Source organism: Talpa europaea (assembly GCF_964194135.1).
Source record: "Talpa europaea genome assembly, chromosome: 10".
Classification (NCBI taxonomy): domain Eukaryota; kingdom Metazoa; phylum Chordata; class Mammalia; order Eulipotyphla; family Talpidae; genus Talpa; species Talpa europaea.
Genome location: NC_140077.1, coordinates 24,414,306 through 24,426,467, shown reverse-complemented (window position 1 = coordinate 24,426,467; position 12,162 = coordinate 24,414,306). Strand labels below are relative to the sequence as shown.

General features: G+C 48.3%; 1 protein-coding gene across 1 annotated transcript in view; it reads right to left on the bottom strand.

The window, feature by feature from the left end:
* Nucleotides 1–5,807: 5,807 nt before the first annotated feature.
* PDLIM1 (PDZ and LIM domain 1) overlaps nt 5,808–12,162 on the bottom strand; it is a gene marked incomplete at both ends in the record, with an annotated part of 42,547 nt that continues 36,192 nt past the window's right edge. Inside the window, 2 exons of the mRNA XM_084246100.1 lie at nt 5,808–5,994; nt 6,356–6,473. Coding sequence (XP_084102226.1) covers nt 5,808–5,994; nt 6,356–6,473 — 305 coding nt within the window. The remainder of the gene's footprint in view (nt 5,995–6,355; nt 6,474–12,162) is intronic.

Sequence of the window (12,162 nt, the reverse complement as noted above, 5' to 3'; positions counted from 1 at the left end):
ACCACACATCTGGTGCAGCTGCTGTTATTGCTGCTGCTTCTTCATGAAATTTTTGAGAATTCACGGTCATGCTCCAGGGCACATTGGAGTTCACAGGGGCTAGACTGGAGGATTTTAAAAAGGAGTTATTATGGAGGACCACCTCTTTATTCTTTAGTATCTTCAGAGTGGCCATAATTACACCATCCGAGTCTCCTTCCTTCCCCTCAAATATGCCACTGTTGGGGAACAGTATACATTTATTTAGTATATGGAAGGGATAGAAGTTTCCCACCTGGGAATCACAGCTCTGTTCTCACTGCAGCTTCAATAGGGAATGAGGAACTCTAAAGCCAGGTCCAGGGCTCTTTCTACTCTGCATCACCAGCACTCCATGTGGCCACTCGGGAGAAGGGAATGGCATGAGCAATAAAGAAGAGGGCTGATAGCTTGGTTGGCGGCACCCCGGGACCTGGACAAGTCAACCTTTGGGTCCTGTCTACAGGTGGATTGGGGTAGCGTAATCCACCACCCACTGCAGCAACCTGCAAGCCCCCCAAGATCAGGTACCTGACTCTGTGTTGAAAGTTTCTCCATCTGTCCTCCCTGTCTTCACTTACTCTAAGCATTCAAACCTGTGGCTGAAACCCTCCAGCCCCAGAGCCCCTGTCCTTTCCCTTCTCTCTGCTTGGAACGATCCCTCCCCAGTAGTCCAGGTCCTCACAAGGCACTCAGGTCTCAGTGCAGATGCCACTCCTCAGTTACTCCCTGACCCTCCCCTTAAAACAGCCCACCCATCCCTGTGGCAGGCTGTGCCTCCCATGCTGTCTCTTGACATGGTCCAGGCATTGGGGGAGACTCCTGAGAAGCGGGGAGTTCCTGTGTTCCCCCGAAGAGGGAAAGTTGTACTTCCCAAAAGAGGGGAGTTCTTGCACTTCCCAAAGAAGATCTGAACTAGGGAGTCTCCATGGCAATGCCTGCTAAAGCTCTTCTCTTTGTTCTTGGTTAATGCAGAAGTTAGTCAGTCATTAATTGGCATATGAAAACCCAATTCGGACCTAGACATTAATTGATTTGTTATTCTTACACCTGAATTAGTATCAAAGAAAGTAAATAATGCAAAAGGTATAGCTATGAAAGAAATGTTCTGGCCCTGAGAACTATGGAGAACAAGCTGCCCTGAACCAACTGTGCTTGGAAGCCATAGCCTGACACGTGGGGTGGGGGGGGGGCGTGTGCATGTTTGCACCAGCAGTACATTTCCTGGTGTTTGCAAGAGGTCAATAATTCGCAGGCCGTGTGGAGGTTAGGAATTTCTAGTTAAGAGTTAGACTTCAGTAGAACTTACATAGATTTGATGAGTTGTTTTAGACCACTTTAAAGTAATTAATATATTAACCAAGTTAATTGAGTGCTAGGAGATAGATTGATTTTAGTAATTGAATATAGAATAGAAATTTTACACCCACTTTTGTAATTGGGAAAGTTTAATTGTTGCCAAATGTTGCGCTGTCTTTTTTTTTTAATAGAGGCATGTTTTATTTGTTTGTTTGTTTGTTTTGTTTATACATGCACTGGGTACAGTCAGAAGCGCGGGAGGTAAGAGAATTCACCAGAGCCAGAGCAGGGAGCAGAGCAGGCAGAAGGACCAAAGTACACTGCTGAGGGGAGCAGCGGGCGACAGGAGAGGTCTGTGCGCCATGTGGGACCCTCCTCTGGTGGCCGGGGAGCAGCCGGGGATCGAACCGGCGCCGCAGAGGCTGCGGGCAGCTTCGCAACCCAGCGCTCAACCGCTGCGCCACCGGGGAGGCCTGTTGCGCTATCTTGTATGATTGATTATGTTAGTAAATGAGCTGTACCTAGGAAACTAATTGTTCTTAGGTTACCAAAGAAATGGCCTACAGGTGTAAGGCCAAGGGAGTCTTTACATGATCATGAGAAAATATGTATTGATTGTCTTTGCTCTGTTTCAATGCTTATGCTGATGTAATCCCACCGTTCGCCTTAAGGTATAAATAAAGACCCGCTGAGACCCTCAGTAGGAGATACTTGCACGAAATAAGGTGTCTGTGTCTACCTCACTCCTACCTCGCTCCACTTCCCCTCAGCCCTGAGAGAGAGAAAAGATTTCACTGACTCCGACCTCTCCTTTCTGAGATCCCTGACACGACTTCTAGCTGGAGCTGGTCTCCAGTAGGTGGTGCCCGAACAGGGACCGGGAAGGTAAGTTTCTTTCCGTTTTGGGGACGGAGAGGCTTCTGCTTACAAGGTAGAGTATGTACCGGGGCAGCAATTCAGAACGGGTAAATCTAGTGGGTGTCTTATCCATTGAGAAGTTATGGGCCATACTGAGTCTAAGGAAAGAGGACTCTGTATTGATATGATTAAGCATACTCTTGCTAAGAGAGGCATTAAAACCTCTCATGCACAATTTGCTAACTTTTTAAATTTTGTTGAAATGTGTTGTCCTTGGTTTCCAAGGGATGGAACTCTGGATGCAAGAACTTGGACCAGAGTGGGAGAGGAAATGACGACCTATTATACTCTCCATGGACCCAAGAAGGTCCCCATAGATGCATTTTCACTGTGGGGGCTGCTACAGAACATGTTAGATCAAGGGTCTGAATTGGAAAAAACAACTCATCAAATCTATGTAAGTTCTACTGAAGTCTAACTCTTAACTAGAAATTCCTAACCTCCACACAGCCTGCGAACTATTGACCTCTTGCAAATATCAGGAAATGTACTGCTGATGCAAACATGCACAACACCCCACCCCACACCTGCCCCCACGCCCCTCACCCCCCGCCCCGTGTCAGGCTATGGCTTCCAAGCACAGCTGGTTCAGGGCAGCTTGTTCTGCATAGTTCTCAGGGCCAGAACATTTCTTTCATAGCTATACCTTTTGCATTATTTACTTTCTTTGATACTAATTCAGGTGTAAAATAACAAATCAATTAATGTCTAGGTCCGAATTGGGTTTTCATATGCCAATTAATGACTGACTAACTTCTGCATTAACCAAGAACAAAGAGAAGAGCTTAGCAGGCATTGCCATGGAGACTTCTTTGGGAAGTGTAAGAACTCCCCTCTTCTGGGAAGTACAACTTTCCCTCTTCGGGGGAACTCCCCGCTTCTCGGGAGTCTCCCCCTATGCCCGGACCATGTCAAGAGGCAGCATGGGAGGCGCAGCCTGCCACACATCCCTCACCACCCGCCTCTTCCACTGCACATTTCTCTGTGTTTCTTACCTTCTCACCATGGTAGTGTTTGCATTTATTCTTAGCTGTCTCCACAACTTGAAGCTAAGCCCTGTGAGGTAGGGAACTTGCTGGGTCTTGCTCACCACTGCATGCCTGCCCTGGAACAGTGCCCAGCCTGGCCCAAGCTCAGCAGGCCTCAGGGAGGTGAATCAAGATTGCTAGGTGGTCAAGTCCCTCTCTCCCACTTGCTGCATCCTCCCTTGCTGTTGTGGGTTTTAGGGCAGGGGTTTCTGAGGGTTAGGCCAGCCCAGCTTCCTGGTCCCAGATAGCCTCTTGCCTCAGGCTGGGCTGCTTTTTCAGAAGTCAGGGAGTTGGAGAGAAAATAACAAATGTGGTGCTATTTATCAACGTGGAGGGACAGATTTGTATATAAAGAGGTTACAAGTTGTGGGTGACAAAACTTCATGCTATCCAACCTGCTAGGCTGCCTCTCAGGTCTAAGGATGCATCAGTGGCCTATTAGCAAATCTAACTATTTTATCTTTAGGGATGAAGCCATTTTATCTTTAGGGATAAAGCCCTAAAGATGAACAGATGCACTACACCAATTGTGTTTGCTCCCTCACTTCCCACCTATTGTGTCATCATTTCACATTCCATTTTAGAAAGGAAATTAAGATATGTTTCCCTCGCAGCTCCAACAAACCCCAATGGATCGGAGGCCGAGCCTGGCATTATGGGACATGTGGACGGCTCCAGGCAAAAGAGCGGCGTAGGTGAAGGTCACAAGGCCACGGAGGATGGAGGATGGCCTGCTCCGTGGCTCTGGAACCTGAGCCAGCTCGACACCCTCATGAAGGCAGGAAGGAAGACACTGGGGGCCAGGGTGAGTTGGGAGACCCAAAAGAAAAGGCTAAGCATGTGCTACCCCTGGGGTGGGGTCAGGGGTGGAAGGAATTGACTAGAAAGGGGCATAAGGAAAGTTTATTATGAGGGTGATGGAAATATTCTATATCTTGACTGAGGTGTACACAATGACCAATACTCAAAGAAAAAGGCATGAATTTTATTGCTTATAATTATACTTCAATTAAGAAATTTTTATTGAAAGAACATCGGTTTATAACATCATACAGGTTCTAGGTATACAACACTTTAGTTTGACATCTGTATATGCTACATTATGCACCGAAAGTCTATTTCCACGCACCATGATAGAGCTGAGCCCCTTTCCCGACTTCCACGTCCCATCCTCCTAACACTCTGGCAGCCACCATTTTGTTCTCAATGTAAGAGCTGGTTTTGTTTTGCTTTGTTCGTACACTTGTATTTAAAAAATTATTCCAGTGCACACCAACAGTGAAATGAATTGCAGTATTGTAGCCAAATTACCCCCAAGTATGGCAAAGCCAGTGTTCTAGAAAACTTGCCTCTTAAAATGTGATTCATGGACCAATATCATCAGCATTGGGACCTTTCCAGGACACGGTGTCTCAGGCCTCGTGCATCCAAATCTGCATCTTAACAGGGTTCCCAAGGTGATGCCCATAGTCATGTAAGATTGCTCTAGAAGTCTTGAAAAATTCCTTCTATAACCAGGATTCTTTAACTAGGCCGTGGGGAAAGTAGTTACTATTGTTCCTAAAACAAAGAATGTTTAGTGCTCCAATGTATCCTCCCAAATTGCATGTATTGCTACAAGAGGCTGTTTCAGTTTTGCAAATGTCCTTTAAGAACTGTGTCTAAAAAGCACTTTTGCTTTCTGCTTAATGCCTATTAGTGAAATCTAGTCCCTAATATTGCCCATGAGGTAAGAGAACTGTGGATGGCTGCCACCCTCACCAATGTTTTCTCACTACAAGAGGGAGGGAGGACACCTCTCCTTCATAAGCCTTGATCACCCAGCCACCGTGGCTCTGGCAGGCATGCTCCCCGGAGCTACCCTCTTCAACTTGGGGAAACTCAGAACAGCCTAGCCATCTGCCATGCAGCCTAAAGAGGACACACTCAGTAGTAATTGAAGCCACGGGCATCTATTATTTAGAAATCATTCCTTTGCTCTGATAAGCCCCCGAACAGCCAGATAGAAAGAAAACTTCATTTCAACATAACTACGTATCCTATATTAGCATCAGAGGGAGCTGATTTGGAGCAAACTTCAAAGAAGTAAAAGAATATGGCTTGTTCTGTCACCAGTGTTCTCACTGTTGGAGAAAAGGCTTGCAAATCTCCGAGCAATGGAAAACCCTTGCAAGAGGGGGGCCTCTTGAGACAGGAAATAGGACTTGTGACCAAATGATATGCAGACACCGTGCTGCCTTGCAGTCCATACATTTATTGAGTAAAAACAAAATCAAGATCGGATATTGAATTCAGTTGGGTTCATTGGGCTGGTGTCCATCTGCAGAAGAGATGAATCGAGGTAAAGACGCGGTGTTGCTGGCAGGACACTGAACACAACCTTCCATTCCTTGTCAAAGCAGGCATCGCACGGCCAGTGGGAGTCGGTTAGCAAAGGCAGGGGGACGTGGCCTTTAACAGGGAGGGATAAGTACGAACCTTCCAGAGAGGACAGAGCGTCAGAGAGCAAGGTGAGTCGGGAGGACAGTGCTCGGTGACCCTGGCTCACTTGGGGAACACGGTGACCACATCATAGCCCTCCGGAGGCGTGACCCGCTCCCGGGCGTGCTTTTCACAGTAAATTTGATCCTCCACAAAGAAGTGGCCCTTCTGTTTCAGGTTGATGCCACAGTCGGTGCACACGTAACACTCAGGGTGGCGGTGACGTTCCCGCAGCTTCACAAACACACCCCTGCAGGAGGGAGGGAGAGGAGGCTCCATAAGAGACAAGCACCTCAGGGTGGCACCAAGCTCTTCCCAGGACGCCCCAAAGGGCAGATGGAGCATCCCAAACGGCCTTCAGTCACAAAGGGGCTGCACATCCCTGGGGTCCAGAGACTGCCCCTGAAGCCCTCCAGGAACCCCTCCCGCCTCCACACAACAGCCCTGCTGTTTCTGGGTCACATGCTCCTCATCTAAGGGTACCACGGCGAGGGACGCCTTCAGCACCTGGCTCTGGTTTGCCAGCACTTTCCCTCTCATAGCTATCACGTGCAATATCCGGCACTTTCCAGTTTCACGCTTCGCCCCAGGTCTGAGGGGCAGGTACTCACACGATGCCGGTGCCACATTTGTCACACAAGGGCAGCTTCTGGGCATTTCCAATTGATGCAGCTACTTTGGTGACCGGAGCCTTGACACTTCTGAATCCTGATGGCTTGTTAGGATCCCCTAAAATGAGGAAAACACATGGGTTGCTCAGCAAGGTTGTGACTACAAATGTGACTGCTCTGTGTGACACCAAACAAGTTTTTAACCTCTCTGGTCTCCAGTTTTCTTGTCTATAAAGCAGAACTTTATTTTTCCCCTCATAGTGCCACAGAAAAGATTTTTAAAGTATATATAAAACTTCCCATTGTACCTGTAATATGGTCAGCTCTCAAAACACAAATTATATTACATTTGAGGACATAGAAGCAAACATTGACATGGGAAGCTAAAATGCCTCACGTGGGCTAAATGAATGAGTAAATGAACGAATGAACATTTTACTTTATTAATAAAAAGCATTATCAAAAAATAATGGGGCAGTCTCTCTGAATTCACGATTTCTCTCTCAGATCACAAGGAGAACATGCTACTAGCAGCGAGATGAAAATCACCTGCCACCCAACAGAATAAGGAGCCTTTCTGCAGGCAGCTTTTTGCAGATAAAACAAGCTCCTGCTGCTGGATGTGGAATGGCCACAGCTCAGCTCATCACAGCTTCAGAAGCCTGAGCCAGGTAGCTATTGATGGCGGTAAGCTGTTAATAGCACTAGTACTGAAACTGGAGACCACCTCTCACCCCTCGGGGCTCCGATCCTAGAAGCTGCTTTCAGGCAGTGCAAGTGGCAGTGGGTGGCGGGCCTTTTACCACCTGCGACCAGTGGCCAGCCATAGTGGTGATGATGGCAGTGGTTCCCCCACCACGCGGCCCCTGGTCCAGTGCAGCAGCGAGGAGCATGGGGCCCCGCCGGGCTAGTTCCGGTGCTGTGGCTCCCTCCAGCTGCAGCAGTAGAGAGCCCATGGATTTGGTGCCTGCCTCATAGACTTGACGGATCAGGTGTGAGCTGTGAGCTAAATGGTGAATGGTCCAATCAGCCAAAGGATTGAAAGCAGGCCAATCAGACTTGTAGATACAAGGCCGGGCAGGAGCCAGCTTGGACGCTCAGACTCCCACTGACTCGGACTCTGTTCCTGACCTCCAAAGAAGAAAGACGCATCATCCCGCAGGGAATCTCTAAAGGAAGAAGAGAAGCCAAAGAGCTCTGCTGAGGCCAGGCCTGGCCCTCCCTGCCTCTGGTCTGCCTCTGGTACTGCCTGAAAGGAGCACCCAAGGCCCCAGGACTGGCGTCTCAAAGAGCTGTAATGCCAGAGCCCAGACCTTCAGACTGTTGCTGTGGCTGCTGCAGCGTCATCTCAGCAGGCCCCGCCTGTGAGCGTCTCCACTGCGGTGAGTTGGGGCCTAGCCTGCTGCTTGCTGGTGTTCCAGAAGCTTCAGGCTGTTAGTGGGCCAGCGCCATCTTGGATGCGTGGCCTTTTGTTTAGGGCTTCTGGGCGCCATGGACCCTCCAGGGTGAGCTAGCCAGACACTGTGGTCTTGAAAACTCCTTGTTTCCATTGTTTAAGTAAACCCCATTGTTAATGTTCCCTGAGCCTCCGCGATCTTGCAATTGTGCATGCAGGTGAGAACCCACAGATGGTAACCTGTCCTCTAGGGGGCACTGTCCCTTTGAGACCACAGCACCCCTCTAGCTCTGCTTCAGTATTGCTGTATTTATTATGTATTTGTCTGTGTTTCCACATTATTTTTTTACTGTGATGTCACCAAACAGTATTGCTGTTTGTCAATTATTTACACATCTCTCCATCTGGACTACAAATAATTTGAGTACCAGAACCCTGTGTATAAGACAGGGTTCAATTCTCCACAGAACCTATAGCAAATAACAGCTCACTAAATGCACAGGCCTGAGTATAGGAGCAGGAAATACCTATGTCCTGCAGCCCATGGCTAAGACAAGGGGAGGGCAAGACTGGATGCTTGCTGCCTTGTGGAGAACAGACAGGGATGATTTCCAAGTGGCCTGGGATTTTTGAAGTTCTCAGTCTGGGCGTCTGTGGCACAGGGTCCCCCCTCGGGGCTGGGAACCTGATGAGCACAGAAGTCCATCTGACAACAGGTCAGAAAGGGCAGAGATTGGGGGTCGCCAGGGTTTCCACTGTTTCCAGTTGTGAGCCTACATACAGATGGAAGAGCTTGGTGCTGCTCCCACCTCAGGCCATTAGGTGAATCCGCGCTGGTCTTTGGTATTCCTTGGGCCCAGGGTACCCCTCCTGCATCTGCCAAACCTCTCTGCCCAATTTGAACATACCCCCAACTTTGTTCATTGCAGAATTTGCAGTAATTTGTTTTTGTTTTTTGTGGGACCCTCGCCGGTGGCCGGGGAATGAACCAGTGCTGCAGAGGCTGCAGGCAGTCTCGCAGCCCAGCGCTCAACCACTGAGCCACCAGGGGAGGCCCTGAAGTAATTTTTAAAAAATCTATATATTTATGCATACAACTGGGGTGGGCTTCCCCTGGTGGTGCAGGCGGTTGAGCACCATGCTGTGAAGCTGTCCGCAGCCTCTGCAGTGCCGGTTCGATCCTGGCCGGCCAGCGAGGGTCCCACATGGCAAGCAGACTTCTCCTGTCTCGCCTGCCGCTCCCCTCAGCAGTGTATTTCATCAGTCTGCCTGTTCTGTTCCCCACTCTGTCTCTGGTGAATCCTCTCACCCTCCTGTGCATCTGGACTGTACCCCGGTTCTTGTATAAATCTTTAAAAAAAAAAAAAAAACTGGGGTGTAGGCCAGAGGTGTGGGGGGAGGGTGAGAGAATTCACCAGAGACAGAGTGGGGAGAACAGGCAGACTGACTGAAATTCACTGCTCAGGGGAGCAGCAGGAGAGACAGGAGAGGTCTTCTGATGCACCATGTGGGTGGCTCCCTGGCCGGGGATTGAACTCATGTTGTAGGGCTGGTGACAGCTTCATAGTGGTGTGTCTTTAACCCCTGTGCCACCAGGGAGGCCCCAGGATTTGCATTAATTTTGATTTTTTTAAGATTTTTATTTATGCATATAAAAAGCTGGGGTGCTAGTGAGATGTGGGGGGGTTGAAGATTTTTCAGGGACAAAGTGGGGAGTAGAATAGGCAGACACACTGAAACACACTGCTGAGGGGAGCAGTGGGTGAGACAGGAGAGGTCTGCTGCACCAAGTATCACCTCCCTGGCCGTGAATAGCTTCATAGTGCTGAGCTTAGTTAGCCCTTTACACCACCAGGGAGGCTCAATTTTGATTTTTTGAAAAATATTGCATTAACATTTTTGTGTTGATTATTGACTTTTGTGTGTCCCCTTTTATTTTGTGCCCAAGGTGAAAAGTGGGCAGAGGTCAGGAGTGTGTGCTGAGAGTGGAAACTTGTGCAGTCCTGCAGCGCCACCTGCTGGACCACTTTTCCTCTCAATCCCAACACTACACATTCAATGAAATTTCCCTCTCCCCTCAAGTGGCTTGCAGTAAAAACACTAGTATATACAGAGTTGTAAACTAATGTAACTGCAATACAAAAAAACACACTTAAACTATTTTAAAATAACTACTCATGTCATATTTTTCTCTTTGAAAGTAAAATTTTAATTGAAAAAATTAGGTTCCTTCAGACCCAAGACAACGACAGAATTTTCCAAATTTCTTCTAGTGACCCTACATCTCAAAACTTTCTGGAAAAAAGTGAGATTTCAGCATGGCTTTCTTCTATCAATTTAGGCTTGACCTTCCATGGCTCCACATTGTGTATGGAACCACTGCACCATCCGGGGACTCTCCTGGAAACCAAGGACCAGCCAAAAGGAACCTCTCTATTTCCTGGGCCAGTCTCCAGCTTTCTTCTCTTGGACTGTCTCATCCCACCATATTCTCAGTCCATGATGTCTCCCACCAAGTCTCCACTCATTAAGAGCCTCCTCCGATGGACAGACAGATAAACAAGGTGTTGTATTTAAGTATAACTTATTTATATTTATGTAAATATTTCATTTACACTCATTTAGTTTGAAAAAAGAAAATTCTGACTCTACTGCTACAACAGGGATGAAGCTGAAGACATTATGCTAAGTGAAATTACCGGCTAAAGGAGGAAAATAGTGTATGAGTCCATTCAAATGAACTACCTGAAGTGTTCCGATCCATTGACACAAAGTAGAATAGTGGCTGCCAGGGGCTGGGGAGTTGGGGCAAATGAGGACTTGGTGCTTAATGGGTACAGAGTTTATTTTGTGTGAGGAACAGTTCTGGAGATGGTTATAGAATGATGTGAATGTCTTCATCTCACTAAAGAGGAGACTTAAATGGTTAAGATGGTAACTTTTATGTTATATATATTTCATGACAAGCTTTTTAACATTTCCTTTTCCCAGCCAAGCTGGAATTTGATTCAGAGAAAGATGAAGTTTTAAGGAAGGCAGTACCTTTCTCCTCGTCCAGGGGCTGGATTTCATCCAAAATGAGTAGACCAATGGAGACTTATCACCTAACCCTGCAATCAGCCAGACCTCCTGCCAGGCCTTACTGACAGTACACCTGGGACAAAGACTTTCCCTAAGTATTTTATTTTATCTTTAGGATTTGGGCTGTGGAGCTTTTCTTAGTCTCTTCTGGCTTCTATTCAAAGCACAGGAATACATCTTCCATTTTCTCTCCAGAAATACTATATTTATGTACACATATTCATATCCATACACATATCTACACATCTATATATGCATACATATATATTGCCAGAACACTACATCTCTATTTTTTTATGATTGACTGATTTATACAAGCACTGGGATATAGGCCAGGGGCATGGGAGGGTAAGAGAATTCACCAGGGACAGCAAGAAGCAGAGCAACCCGAAAGCTGCTTTGGGGGGCAGCAGGCGAGGTCTGCCGTGCTATCTCCCTGGATCAAAGGCTTTTGGGGGGGCAGGGACTGAGGACTGCTGGAGGTGGCAGCGGTCTCCCTGGCTGGCCAGGAATCGAGCCGCCTGTGGAGGGCTCTCTGGCAGGCCGGGAATCGAACCGGTGTGGTTGAGGACTGTGGGCCTTCGCTGCTGTGCTCAGCCCATGGCACCACGGCAGGGGCCCTCTGCCCCTTGGGCCTTTAAGGCACCTATTAGTTCGCTGTTGATGAGCCCGGATCAGGTGGTGGCCCAGATCGGGCATGGGGGACTGCAGGGCGGGGTGGCCGGGCGGGCGGGGGGGGGGAGATTGTTGGGGGAAAATGGGGGTGGCCGAGCCAGCACCGTTGTGGGTCTGCTCCTGTGGATGTCGGGCTGGGGGTCCGGCTGGCCCGGGGTGGTCTTCTCCCAGGCCGGCTGGGAATCGAACCGGTGTGGTGGAGGACTGTGGACGGCATCACGGTGCGCTCAGCCCACCGCGCCACCCGGGGGGCCCCCCACCGCCTGAGGTTTTACACCAGCTATAAACCACCTATTAGTTCACCGTGATTAGCCCGGACACAAGCAGAAGCTAGCTCCTAGAGAGAAGAGCAACTTGCTGGAGATCTCACTGTAGGTCAGGGCAGATCTTGGGTGCAGTGCTCTTTCCACTATGCAGTTCTGCCACAGGAACCTTCCTGAATGACGGTCACCATCATCGAGCACTGTCACTGAGTGCCAAGGCAGTGCCATGATCATTTCATCTCAAGTAAAAACAGGTATTTGGGTTCCCACCTCTGAGAGCCTTCAGTATATGGTGAAGGTTTGGTGTTCATGCTATTTCATTCAGTGAAAATATAATGCATCTTAAGAGATAAGGGACCTTCTAGATTTTATATGTCTCCTTGGTTTTTGTA